The sequence below is a fragment of the Vanellus vanellus genome (assembly GCF_965231255.1).
Source record: "Vanellus vanellus genome assembly, chromosome: 1".
NCBI classification, from domain to species: Eukaryota; Metazoa; Chordata; class Aves; order Charadriiformes; family Charadriidae; genus Vanellus; species Vanellus vanellus.
This window is the reverse complement of record NC_138905.1, coordinates 154,344,902-154,358,396: the sequence shown is the minus strand read 5'-3', so window position 1 is coordinate 154,358,396 and position 13,495 is coordinate 154,344,902. Positions and strand designations below refer to the sequence as shown.

Genomic DNA, 13,495 nt, shown 5'->3' with positions numbered 1-13,495 from the left:
TAATCAGATGTTCATTCTGCACGCATGTGGAAACCAGCTGGCTTTCCATGGTACTCTATACAGGGACAAATCCATAAACAGTAAACACAGGTGGCCAGGCTGACCTACGTCAGTGCTTCTGGTGGGCCAAACAGCTTTCAAAGTATTCAGCACGGCAATTTCAATGGTGACCTGCAAGAAGACCAGCAATTCTTCAACGTTAACAACAGCAAGCAAGATGTGCAGTGGCAGATGCCATACTGACACGCTATGGTACCAAACGATAAGAGGCTGCATTCAAACACCTTTCCGTATGCTGAGCCTTTCAAAACAGAGAAACTCCTTACACAAGGACACGTTTTTGCTGTATTTATTCTTCAGTGAAATCCAACGTTTCCAAGATCACCAGCAACTACGCTCCCTTCTGCCCTTTGTTTTACACGCTTGGATGACCACATTTTTAGAACAGGTCAACCAAATTCCTGAACAGTTTATCAGTTGGTTAACAAGCTGTAATACCTTGACTGCATACCAAGGTCAAATACTTCTGCGGTACTGCTTTTTATAAGGCCTCATCAACATTTCAACTAAGGTAACATTCTTATCTCCATATCTAAGATATTTTGCAACTTCATCCCATCTATTACACCTAGTGTATCTTTTTAATAGATCACATTTAGAAACAGTCCTCATACCTCCCATTAACATGTTTTCCAACCTTATTTTTTTTCCCTCCATATTATCTTTTCATTTTTCTGTTTGGTACCTCTAGCATAAATGAAATTATAAAACAGGAACCACCCCAGAATTCTGCAATAATATCTAAGGATATTACAATCAGCTTCATAAAAAAAGATAGGCTGCAAGACTCATTAACCTAGGTTTACACTTGTTTTTACCATGTATAGTCATACAAATGGTGTGGACTGAATTTTGCTCTGCCTCCTAAAAAAAAAAAAAAACAGTCTAAAAATGTTTCAATTGATCTTCCTTCCTCCAGTCTGGACAAGCTGATATTTATATTTTCCGTAACATAAAAGACAAAAGCTGCACCGGCCTGCAAATGAATGGCTATTTAGCCCCGCCTAATACACTATTCTTAGCAGTTGATGTAAGTAATCACACATGTGGTAACACCCGCATTCGGGTTTCAGAGAATGTGTATCTTCTGCTGACGGCTTGCAGATGTTGCTTCAGAAAGCTGATCACTGAAGCAATGGAAGGCACGGAAAAAGGGTGCTCTGGTATAGGTAAACGTACATCTCATTCCTATTTACTGGATAGATCAGTAAATAGACTGTTTACCTATACCAGAGCACCTTTTTTCCGTGCCTTCCATTGCTTCAGTAGGTATCTTTCCATAAAATGTTATTCTTGGCTAGATGTTATAATGGGCTGGATCGAGCTATGGTTTTACCTGGGAAGCATCACGCAAGCTACGCTACAGCCTCGCTTCATCTTACTTGAACTTCTGGTGCTGTCTGATTGACCCAGTTAATGCAATTTCCTATCACATCTTTAAGTCACAGTTCTGGAAATTAGGCCTTGAAATTCTCTTCACACAGCCACAGGGGAGTAAAGAATGGCAAGGTTTGTAAGGAAGTCTCATACATTTCATTAGATCATCTGATGGCGGGGGGGGGGGGGACAGGGAAGAGAGACAACACATTTGTGCTCACATCGCAAGCCTTTCTTCTTGAGGACGAATAGAAGCAGCAAGCTTTTAACTAATCTCAAATTAACCTTCAATTGTCAAGGCTGCAAGACCGTTGCACCCACGGGACAGTAAATAGCCAAATACCTACATTCGTGCTCACCTGGTGCTTTAAAGCATAAAACCCGGGAGATGCAAGAGCACAGATGAGCAGCGCACTGACGTGCTCCCCACAGCTTGCTGCTGCGAGCTTAGCCACAGGGCTCAGCGCAGGGCAGAAAGTGCTGTGGCTGTTTCTTTCCCTTGTGACCTAAGTGGTTCACCTCTGTGACCAGATTCAGCAGGCAGAGACAAAAATGTCAGCCTTCCTCAACTACAAGGAATCACAGCTGTCAACAGCAATCTGTACATTTCCCCGGTCAATAAAAAGCCCTCACTTTACCAGCACGGACCAGCTGCAGGCTGACAATACGCTGAAGCGTGACTGCAGTTACTTGTAATTCCTCAAACTGCTGGGCGCTGTTTATCAAGTTTTCATCTTTCCTGAGTCAAAGCCTGTCTCAGCTAGCTTCCTTCTGCTGTCAGTCACCAGGACAGGACCTACAAGGCAGCACCGGTGAAATGACAGCATGATAACTTCCTAGCATTTAAGAAACACTGCCATGACCTCAGATGCGTATTAATACTCTTGTCCATCAAATCCACAGATACTGCCGGAGTAGTAGTCACCTATGCCTTACAAAGCACTGAAGGCTTCCAATGCATAGAGTAATAACAGCTTGCATACATGACCTCTGTCACCACGCATTAGAAAACTGCTACTGAACAGCAGCTGCTGCCTTCATGTCACACACTGATTGCAAAATGGCTAGGGAGGGCCATAAATCCCCCTGACAGGCAGCGGCACGCTTGCTTCCCAGTCAAACTGAAGCAAAGTAACAGCAAGGAGCAGGATATACTGCAGGTAAAAAGCAAGTTCACGGCTCCTGGGAGGTTTGTTGTCTCAGAAAAGGCAGGATCTTATGTCACTGCAGACCTACAAGTATTATAAAATACAGTACTTCGGTGTATAAGTGTATGTAAAATAAGCAAGGGGACACAGACACTAGAAGCTCAACTGGCCTTAATGATATTTCTTCAGGGGTTTTCAGAACTAGAGAGAGACCTAGCAGCAGTAGCAAAGGAAATGCACCAAAAAAATCAAAATAATTTGCAACAACAGAAAGTTTGTCTTGTCCTGCAAAACATGCTTAGATGGCATGACTGGATCTTAGAGAATTTATATTACACATTAAAAGATTTTAGATCAAAATTTCACTATTCTCATTACAGTAGGAGAACTGTAAATTTTTTTCCAATATACAAAATAAGTACTGAATATTGTTAAAAACTCCTGACACATTTACACAGTCTACCACCCTCTAAACTGATCTATCAATGCATCGCCTTGGGCTACCTTCTCGGCCAGAAGTCAGTTAGCAAAACTGGTGACCCCAAATCACCTTTTTTTTCCAGAGTGCTACAAAATCACATTTGGGATATTTTTTTCCTGCATTTGCTGCTATATGGTGAATATTTATACTCAGCTTAAAGTTACGCTATTCAACATGAATATGGCAATAGCTGTGCCAGCCCCTCTCACCATGTTAGTTATCCATATTCTGTATTAGCTCAGTTTTACAGGACAGAAGCAAACACTGCTGCATGCAGATGTGACTACATGTACACATAAGAGGTGTGCCGAGGGCAAGCGCTCCACATTAAGCTCTAAATCAAAGACTGTCAAAAAGAAAAGCCAGCATCACAATGTTTTTGCCTTACTTACTACTGCCTTGTGACAACAAGCTACTGCACTGTCTATCCAGCGCGGAGCCTGCTAATGCAGCACACATGTCAAGACTTGTCTGACCGAAGCATAAAACATCTCCTCTGATGAGTCCCTCCCTTGCCTGTGGTGTGTGTGTCTCTGTGTACACACACGCACACTCTCTCTCTCTGTCCTATCTTCTCCCTAGAGCATCATACCATTAACAGGAACACGCTGTGCAGTATCAAGCTTCAGTTGGACACCAAGAAAATCCACTTCCCACTGCTAAATCAGTGCCAAATAATCTCTGCAATGAGAACAGCCCATCCAAAACAGCGTAGAGAGGAGGTATAAAGTAATTGGAAGAGTAAGCCAAGCTTAGTAAAGCAACACAACTGCATCCACGTGCTGGCCAAAGCGAGAAGACGACTGCGGTGAAAATCAGCCTTGAGAAGACTGGGAAAGTCAGCTCCGCATGCGGTATGCAGGCTGGAACTGTGTGAAGCCACACTTAGTGTTAGAAGTGCAGCAGTACCACGTTCCTGTACACGTGCTCTCCTGCTGTCATAGTGACAGGTCCGGAACCTACTGATTCCAAAACGCTGACCAAGCTGAATATGGCCCAAAAGGATTAAAGTGTGTTTATGACATACTTCTTCTGAGAAAACCCTATTCAGACATATGCCACAACATTAAAAGGGCATTTTAAACACAGCTGGGCTGGGAAGGTGAAGGAAGGAGGGATGGGAAGGTGTCCAGACAGAGAAGCCACAGCACTACGTTGCACTAGTCTTGCTTCATGGATTTATTCCATGGGTCAACAGGGCCTTCCACTCTCCAGAGACAGCAGTCATGCCAGCGGCTGGGCCGCCCACCCAGACCATCCTCACGCAGACCATCCTCATGGTGGCATTTCTAACTGGACAGTGCTGGCACAGCCTTTGCGCCGGCTGTGCTAGTTACCCCGTGTGGCTCCCAGTCATTCACCTAATGGTTCTAATTCCTCCTCCTCCTCCTCCTCCTCCTCCTCCCAGCGGCTTCCCCAGCTGTGCAGGCAGCTGGCGCCCAGCCGCCGGCCGGACGGATGGAGGGAGGGTGGGAGGGCAGAGCCGCACAACCCACCCAAATCTTCCGCGGTGTCCCCAGCGCCCTTACCGTCTCGGGGTCGTTCTCAAAGACCTCCCGGGCCTCCTCCTTGCTGCAGTGCTCCTCCACGCACTCCCTCTCCAGGTGCCCTTGCTTGGTCTCCTCGAAGATCTGGTAGGCTCGCCGCTGCCGCTGCCGCAGGAACTGGGCAGCCTCCGGGGCGCGCAGCAGCACGGCTGGGCCGCCGGTCGCCGGGCCGGCGGGGGTTGGGGGGCCGAGGAGGAGGAGGAGGAGGAGAAGGAGGAGGAGGAGAGGAGCAGGAGGAAGGGGAGGCAGCGGTGAACAGCTGAGCCCGCCTGGCCGCTCGGTACCCCGCGCCCCGCACACCAAACCGCCCGGCCGGGGAGGGAGGGGGACGGACACGGACACCCCTCGCTCGGGGGCACCAACCCCCCTCTCCCCACCCGTGGGTGGCCGCGGCCCCTCACGCCGGCGACCCCGCGGCCGCCGCACCGGCATCCCCCGCTGCTACCGCCGCCGCTTTCGCCCTGGCCGTGAAGCTGCGCATCCCCCCCCCCCCCACCCCACCACCACCACCACCACCACCACCACCACCCGCTTCACCCCCATCCCCAGCAGCTGCCGACCCCGCACGCCCACCGGGGGAAGGTGGGGGAGGATGCTTTGTACTCACTCTGCCAGGAGTCCGCCGCCAGCAGGACGAGCAGCAGGGCGGCCCCGAGGGGCGCCGCGGGATGCGGCATGATGCGGCGGCGGCGGCGGCGGCGGCGGCGGCTGGGGCCGGGCCGGGCCGGGGCGGGCGCTGGCGGAGCGGAGCGGAGCGGAGCGGGGCGGGCGGGCGGCGCGACGAGCGGGGAGGGCGCTGCTACTGCGGGAGCGCGGCGGCGGGGAGCCCGGCGGGAGAGCCGGGGAGCCGCTCGCCCGTCCTACCCAATCGCTCGCCAAGTCAGGGCCGAGCCGCGGCAACAAGGGGACACACCTCGCGGCGGGGCAGCGGCCCGGCCCCGCGTACCTGCCCGAGGGAGGAGGGAGGGAAGGGGGGGGGGGGGGGGGGGGGCGGTATTTAGGGGGAGTCGGGCCGATGGGCGGACGACGGGGCCCGGGGGGGCGGTGGGAGGGAAGGCTGCTGCCGTGCCTCCCGCCGGGCTGTGCTGGAGGGCACATCCTTGTTGTGACAGACAGCTCTCGGGGGCCCGTCACCCGAGGGGGGGGAAGGTGGCACCGAACCCAACCCGGTCCTGCTTTAAATTGGAAACTCGGGTTCCCCCCGCACCCCAATACGTATTTTCTTCACAACTAAATTGTTGGTTTATTCCAGTATTTTAGGACAAACTCCTCAGGAGGGAGGTGGGAGTGATTTACACCAATATGTTGCAAGCTGTCCTTTACTGTCCCTCGTCCATCCATAGCTACATGGGTCATGTCCGAAGTGGGAACCCTGTTAGTGTAACCCAGAGCTGTAGGGTCAGGGCTCAGAGCTGCACTTAGGCTGCCTATTGCCACCGCTTTAAAGCTACCCCTCTTATCTGTACTGCCCTGCCGGTGGGTCAATGTGACAGATAGCTTGAGTGACACCAAACCTATACGTTCTTCAAGACATCTTTAATGGGTTGTGTGAAAAAAGAGCTTGCCTAGTGTAATTTTAGTATTTAGGTATATCTGATACAAACTTTGTGCGTCCACAATAAATTACTGCAAATATAATGTAAAAAATTCTAAAAATGTATTTATATTACGTATAGTTGAAGTAAATTACATGGAAACATAAAAGCCAGCCTACTCGTTCAAAGCAACTATCCCTAGGCTGGTATCTTCTGCATGACAGTGGGCAATAGTAGGTATATAGATAAGAGGTATAAAAACATATAAACCACCAAGGAGTGATATTTTCTTTCTGTTTTCAGCTTCTGAAGTGCAGAGGAAGAGCTCTCTTAGGTAAAAACTGTGTCCACTGCCATGCTAACAGCCACAAATGTACCTCTTCTCCATTCATTTGTCAAATAGCTTTTTGATCAATTGGTACTTGTGGCCTGCAGGAGTGGCAGCAAGGTCCCAGATGTGCACAAAGGCTAGTTTTAAATCCACTGCTTAATAATTTTATAGGGTACTTGAATTTTCATCATCTAAGAAACAGTAAATTATTATGCCCTATTTGTTTTTACCATGCCATTTTATAGACCTCTCTCATATGCTCTCAGAACCATCCTTTTTCATAAACTATGGAGCTTTGGTCTATTATTTGTTTCCAAACCCCTTTGAGCTGGCATTGCTCAAAGAAGCAGTCCCACCAGCCCCGTTTGCTTGTTCCCGTCCTTTGGTCACATCCACTTCTCGTGCTGGCATGCAGCAAACCCCATAAGAGTAACCCAACTGAAATGATTAATTTTAACTCAGAGCAGTTCCCCCAACTGAGTTGCTGCACAGCTGCACAAACACCAAAAGGGAAAGGCTTTCAGGGGTGGCAGTGAGTAGTCGCAAGTGAAAGGGTTGTGGGTCTGCTAATTTCAGCAGCAGAGCTGGTTGAAATGGCTTGTGAAGCTACAGCTGCAGGCAGAGGTTTCCTAGGTCTGGCTGCCACTTTCCTCCCTCCATAGTGTGTCGTAGAGTCATAGAATGGTTTAGGTTGGAAGGGACCTTGAAGATCATCTAGTTCCAACACCCCTGCCATAGGCAGGAACACCTCCCACTAGACCAGGTTGCCCCATCCAGCCTGGCCTTGAACACCTCCAGGGATGGGGCTTCCACAACTTCTCTGTCCCCCTGCCCATGTCCAGAGATGTGGCTGTGCCGTTTCAGCTTGCTCACCTGGCAGGAAACTCTTCCCAGTTTTTAGTGCGCGGGTGTTTTCTACCAGGTTGCTGTGCTGAACCTGCTCAGTGACAGGGGAGGAAGCATGGATTTGGATTGCAGCAAGAATTCCATAGGCTGTTGTGGGATTGCAGCCTGTGCCCCTCATGCAGAAGTCATTCCCCATCTTTGTTTTCCTCCTTCCCTGTATCTTTCCTATTTTACTTTTTTTCAGTCGAAGTGGACAAATTACCTGCACTATTCAAGATGTGGGTTTACAGCAGCACTGTCCTGCTTTTGTCTTACTTTTGTTTTTTCTTATTATTTCCAAACATTGCGTGGGTTCCTTTTTACTTCCTGACCTCTTCTTTTGAAACAGCTATGAATAAAAAGTCCGAGACCTCTTTCCTGAGTGGAGCTGCTATTTTACCCGTGGATACATATGGTGAGGGTTGCTTTCCATGGGTGCATCAGCTTATTAAACCAACAGAAAAGTATTTCTTTTTTAAAAAAGTCTCCTGAAATTCTTCATTGCCAGTTTAAGATTTGACTGTTCAGATGAATTTTGCATTATCTGCCAACTGTCCTCATGGCATCAAACTTTCACATAAAATGTCTGAAGATGTTGAACAGAGATTTTTAAGGGTTTTGCAAACTGCTTTATATTGTGTAATCTAATGATGAGTTCCCTTTCTTTTAGATGTTTTTTATCCTTTTCCTTCTATTCCATTCTATACACTTTGAGTGCCTATGGTGAAAGACCAGGGCAAAAGCTTTTTTTGAAAATCCAGGTATGTAATATTATGAGAACCATCCTTATCTACATAAAAATCACTCCTTGAACCTCTAATGGGTTTGCAAAACATTACATCCTACTTGATATGCAATGCTGATTCTTCTCCAACATGTCATTCAGTTTACTAATTCTATTCTTTATTATAGTTTCCAGTAAGTTGCCTGGCACAGACATCAAACACTGATTTGGGTGAGCCCAGAAGTCCGTTTAACAGTCACATTTTCCACCTTCCATTCTTCTGGCACCGTAGCATTTAAGGCAGATTTAAGCAATGAGTTGCATAAAGCAAGAGTTTCATTTTCTTCAGAATTCATGGATTTACTCCATCTGATCTCAGCCATCCCAGTGAGGTCTTAGAAATATGCACCAAATTTAAGAAATTTTGATAGAAGTGATTAAAAATATCACTAGAAGGAGTTCATTAAAGACCAAAAATCAAAAAATTATTTGCCAGGTAACAGAACTTGAGTCAGTTATTCTGAATTCTGATGAGTATATCAGTTGGTTCGTCTTCCTTAACTAATCCCAAAACAAAACCCAAGGTAGCATTTGCCTTTCAGTGCAGACCAGCATGTAATATGTAGCCAAGCTGCAGAAGTGTAGTGGAAGAAGATGTAACTGAGCAAAGTTCCTTTAGGTTCCTGCAACTAATTGTTTGTAGGTACAAAATTGTAGAATGAAGCTAAAACGTCCTAAAAAGAGTAAATAGGCCTCACAACTTTAGGGTCAAAGATATTGAGTTATGGAGAAGAGAAGGGGACTCCCAAGTGTGCCCTTCCTTCCTTCCACCCATCATTCCTCCAGCCAGGGGCACTATGGGGGGGATGGTTCTTGTTGACTTCTGAGGGAATTCAAAACTTCCGAAGGAATCCTTTCCATGTAATGTACTTGTTTGGCCTCAAGGAAAAATTGGTTAGGTTTATGTCCACATCACTGCCAAAGTAGCTCAGATTTTACGGACAAGCGACTGTTTCACACACTTAATTCCACGTTCATTTCTTATTCTTTTTCCTTCAAAAGTGCTCCAGAGATGGCATTCCTATATTTTTTTTTTTCTATTCTATGAGGGAGGAGTAAAAGGATGTGAGATTACATCAGACTATTTAAAAAAAATAAATGATTGTGGAAGGCAGCATACTTAACCAGCAAATCCCTGTGAGAGTAAGCAAGCTGATTCCACGATCCTTGACCTGAATGCACTACAGGCTGGGCACGTGCCAAATATGCTCAGCGCATTAAGATCTGCAACTGGCTGCTTAGTTGTGTGAACTACAATTCGCAGCCTGATGCCAGGAAATAAACTCAGACAGGAAGCTCTGAACTGTCGTCGTCTCCTCCGCTCCTGTCTTAGTTCCAGGTCAGTGGGATTTCCTTTCATTAGAGGTCAAAATGGTGACTGAAAATGGCTTTAGGCACCAGCAAAACCAAATTGCTCGTCTGGGCAGTGGCACTCCCTAACTGCGGCAAGCGAGGCAACGTGCGAACTCCTGGGCAGAACACGCCACCATCCTCCACAGGTGATCTCCCAGACTAAATGGCGCTGAGCAAAAGCACCGAATCTCCTGCCACAGCCTACAGTACGTTGCAGCTCCCTGTTCATTAAGTACCGCTGCAGGGGACAGAAGGGATGAGGTGGGCATGGGGGACTAGAAGGTCTGTTTTCTATGCAATCTGAGTCACCACACTGCAATTAGCACCGAGCATCTGGGGGGTGGGAAGCTCAACAGGGGGGCTGGTGTATTTGTCATGGTGAGAAGAGGTTTCAGAGAAGAAGGAGAAACTGGAAGAGGTCCTTACATAGCTGACTCTACTTTTCACTTCTTACTCCCTTTGAAAAGAATAGCTTTGAACAGAATAGCTTTGCTTTCCTCCATTTTGAAAAAGACCTCTGGATCCCTGGGATCCAAGCATTAGGTCAGGGAGTTAACTGCTTTGTTGAGGAAGCCCATTGCCTTTACTACTGCCTGCCTTTGCGTCTCTGTTATCCAGTTAAGGATATCACATTAAAGTGTCATAGATTTCTTGCTTGAGGATTAAGCACCCATCATACCATCGCTAAATGCTTCTTTCGTATCTCCTTTAGTTGCTATTTGGCATTAAAATTCTGAAGAGGTTGAAAAACATCTTGATTTTTCACCCACGTGTGAGCAGGCAGAGAAGGGAGCTCACAAACTGGAACCACTGTGGCCAGGCAGTCTATAATATAAATAGCTCTTGGACGTCCCTGACACGTAATTTACAACAAAAAAGCAGCACCCCAAATATCCTACTGTCTTCACACACACACACAAATTTTGATTGTACGGAAAAATCACACACAAAATCCTAACCAAAACAGTGTCGTTTTGAAGAAGAGCTGAGGATTTGCATTTCTGCTTCACCTAAAGATGAAAGATCTCCTGAAGCATTGTGTGGATCTTCCCCAGATGGACCGAAGTTAATGAGAAAATGTATGGGTTCCCAGACAAAAGCACCAAATTTAAGATTTCGTCTTGTCATCATCAGGAACCGAACCCGGAGTGCAAGACAGGAACCTTTCATGGTACCAATGCAATCCCTACTGCTTGGGAAATCCGCATGGTGGACCAGGCTGGACCTTCTTCTAAAGTGCTGCTGATGCAGTGCTGCTGAGCTGGGGCTTTTTGCACAGCCCACACTTTCCTTTTTAAAAACAACAGAGTTTGAAACACATCAGCTTCACTTAATGTCTGTCTGTAAAATGAATCAAAACAAATCAAATTATAAAGCGCGTATATTAATGAGAAGAGAAAGATGGAAGGGTAAAAAAAATAGGATGGAAGCCTTCTAAGAAGATTTCAAGGCACTCAACGTAGCAACAGATGGTTGTGCAGCGCTGGTGAAAGATCTTACTAACGCATGTGTGAAATCTTATTCAAAGACACAGATTGATGAAGAATGAGAATGGTGATGAAAAAGGATGGTGGTGGTAGAAAGATGAGAAATGGTGACATCAGAAAGATGAGAAACTGCAACTAAAACCAATTAGAAGCTGCGCTTTCATTCAGGCTATTTTCAGATCCCTGGATAAATATGAAAAATGACTCTCCCCTCTTCCAAATATAAATCCTTCCTGGAACCACACAAACATGTGTCTTTGTTTAGATCAGGCCAATGTTTTTGTGTGAGGATGTGAAATTTCATCAAGAGGTCTCCAATAATACTAATGGTATAAAATTCCTCTTATCCAGTATGTTTGAATTAAGCATTTTCTAATAAAACAAACACAGAAAAAGTCCTGTTATATCACTTAACTCTTTTGAGCAATTAGCATATATTGGATGAAGATGTAAAGGGTTAAATTTCAAAATATGCTTAATTTTAGTGGAGGAAGAAATGTATGAGAAGAATAAGCAAATGTAGATCAGAGAGAGAAAAAAAGACTTGGATAAAGAAATGGAGCTGGATGCAAGGAGAGAGATGTAGAAGGAAGGTTATTCATCCTTCACACATCATTTACTCAAAAAGAAATTTCATAAAAGACTCCCTAACTAGTATCTCTCTTCAATAAGGGACCCAAAACACATTTCTGACAGTGATACCTTATGCTGGAGAGAGAAAAAGAGAAAGGCTCCTTTTCCTGCGGGTATTAGTCATGCCCATGTCCATACGCTGGACTGAATGACCGGAGGAATAACCTTTGCAAGGGACCCATTTCTCGTCAGGGCCATCAGTTCGCCTGCTGAATGCTCCTCTGCAGCCAACACAACTGGATCCTGCATTGAAGCATTGCACCAACGTGGAAGGATCTGTTTCTTCTTCTCTCTCCTCTGCTCTCTTCATCCCACGGGAAGAGTGCTGAGTTAAAGCATGGGGCATCCCGCTGATGAAGAAACTATGGCAACCTGTCTGATTGCCGGGAAAGAGACAAGAGAAAAGGCAGTGTCAATGTATGGAGCCCATTTCTGACTTCACCGAGGACAAAAGTTCAACAAGACTGAATCCCAAACCAGACTCGCTGAATATAAATGAACTTTTGAGTGATCTAAGCTATTTCATAAATATTCCTAGTGGATGTGATTTGTGTTTTATTAGGCCAGCTTTGTATTAATATACTATGTATGAAGTCATCATGGTTTATATTCATATGCATTCCACATGCACTTGTTTTCTAGGGGATTTTCAGTTGCTTGACTGAAGCCTAAAATAAATATAAATAAATTCAAGGGTGGCATGAAGAGTAAAAGAACATCGCAGCAAAATAGTAAGAACATATATAAGCCCATACAGTGTTACGCCCTACAAAATTGCACCAGGGATAACATAAACACCAAGTTGGCAAGCGGACTTGCAGAGACATTACGTGTGAGCTGTCTCTTGGAGGCAGGAGGGAGTGTACTGGTCGCCATTGCTGCCTTTGAAATGGGCTTCTTACCAGAAGAGCATGATGTGTTCTTTATTGTGCTCATTAACTCAAAGCAATAAACACGTAAGTTAAAATTTGCTTGTGTATAGAAAAAAGTTGGCTTATTGGAAGTCAGTGGCTATCCTCCCAGTTATATAATGCAATACAATGGGGTGATGAGAGACGAAGCCAAAGTTTTCACAAGATGTAGCTCTTGCAAATGCTCTGAGCTCCTAGAGGGAACCCCACACTGAAGCAGCCTCCTCGGGTCAATCTGGCTTTGGAAGAAGGGCAAAGAGCTGTCACTGCAGAGCAGCTCCTACGCTCCGGTCCCTGGGGCAGCTGCTGGTGGCTGGGGAGAGGAGTTGCCTGGTAACAAGGAGCTGCTGCCTTCTCGTTTCCAGCTGTTAAATTGCATTGAAAGTAGCTGTATAATACCAGAATAGAAATCGAGCTTATCATTTAATATAACAAAATAGCAGCCATTTAACGACATCTCTGAATTGCTTACCAGGATAACATAGTTCCTTACTGGCAAAGTAAGCAAAACTGTTTCAACCTTTTGCCACAAGGACCATTTCTCCTGTGGATGTGCTTTATTTCAAGCAGGTGGAAAAGCTGGTAAGTCATCCCTGAGCACTTGTGCTGATCAGCGTGGCAATGCTTTGGTTTTGTCACTCACCTTTTTCCTATTAGCAACAGGAAACACTGACCTCCTTGCCGAAGCCAAGTGTATCCATTCTTTTTTTGTCCCCAACTAAAAGGCAAACAAAAGGGATAACATAAGTCACATTCCACAAATGTGAAGAGCCTTAAACAGAACTCAGTCACTATTTCCATATTATGTGCATCCACACTCCTGCCTTCTTGGTTGTGTGTATATATAGACATATACATACAGTTGCTGAAAATATATTTACTAAATATGACGAAGATGACATTTTGCCCTCTGGACTGCATCTTTATTACTTTGTATACAAAGGAGACAAGTCTTTGCAGCAG

General features: G+C 45.9%; 1 protein-coding gene across 1 annotated transcript in view; it reads right to left on the bottom strand.

The window, feature by feature from the left end:
* GAS6 (growth arrest specific 6) overlaps nt 1–5,290 on the bottom strand; it is a gene marked incomplete at its 5' end in the record, with an annotated part of 42,976 nt that extends 37,686 nt beyond the window's left edge. Inside the window, 2 exons of the mRNA XM_082493781.1 lie at nt 4,596–4,762; nt 5,221–5,290. Coding sequence (XP_082349907.1) covers nt 4,596–4,762; nt 5,221–5,290 — 237 coding nt within the window. The remainder of the gene's footprint in view (nt 1–4,595; nt 4,763–5,220) is intronic.
* Nucleotides 5,291–13,495: the final 8,205 nt, after the last annotated feature.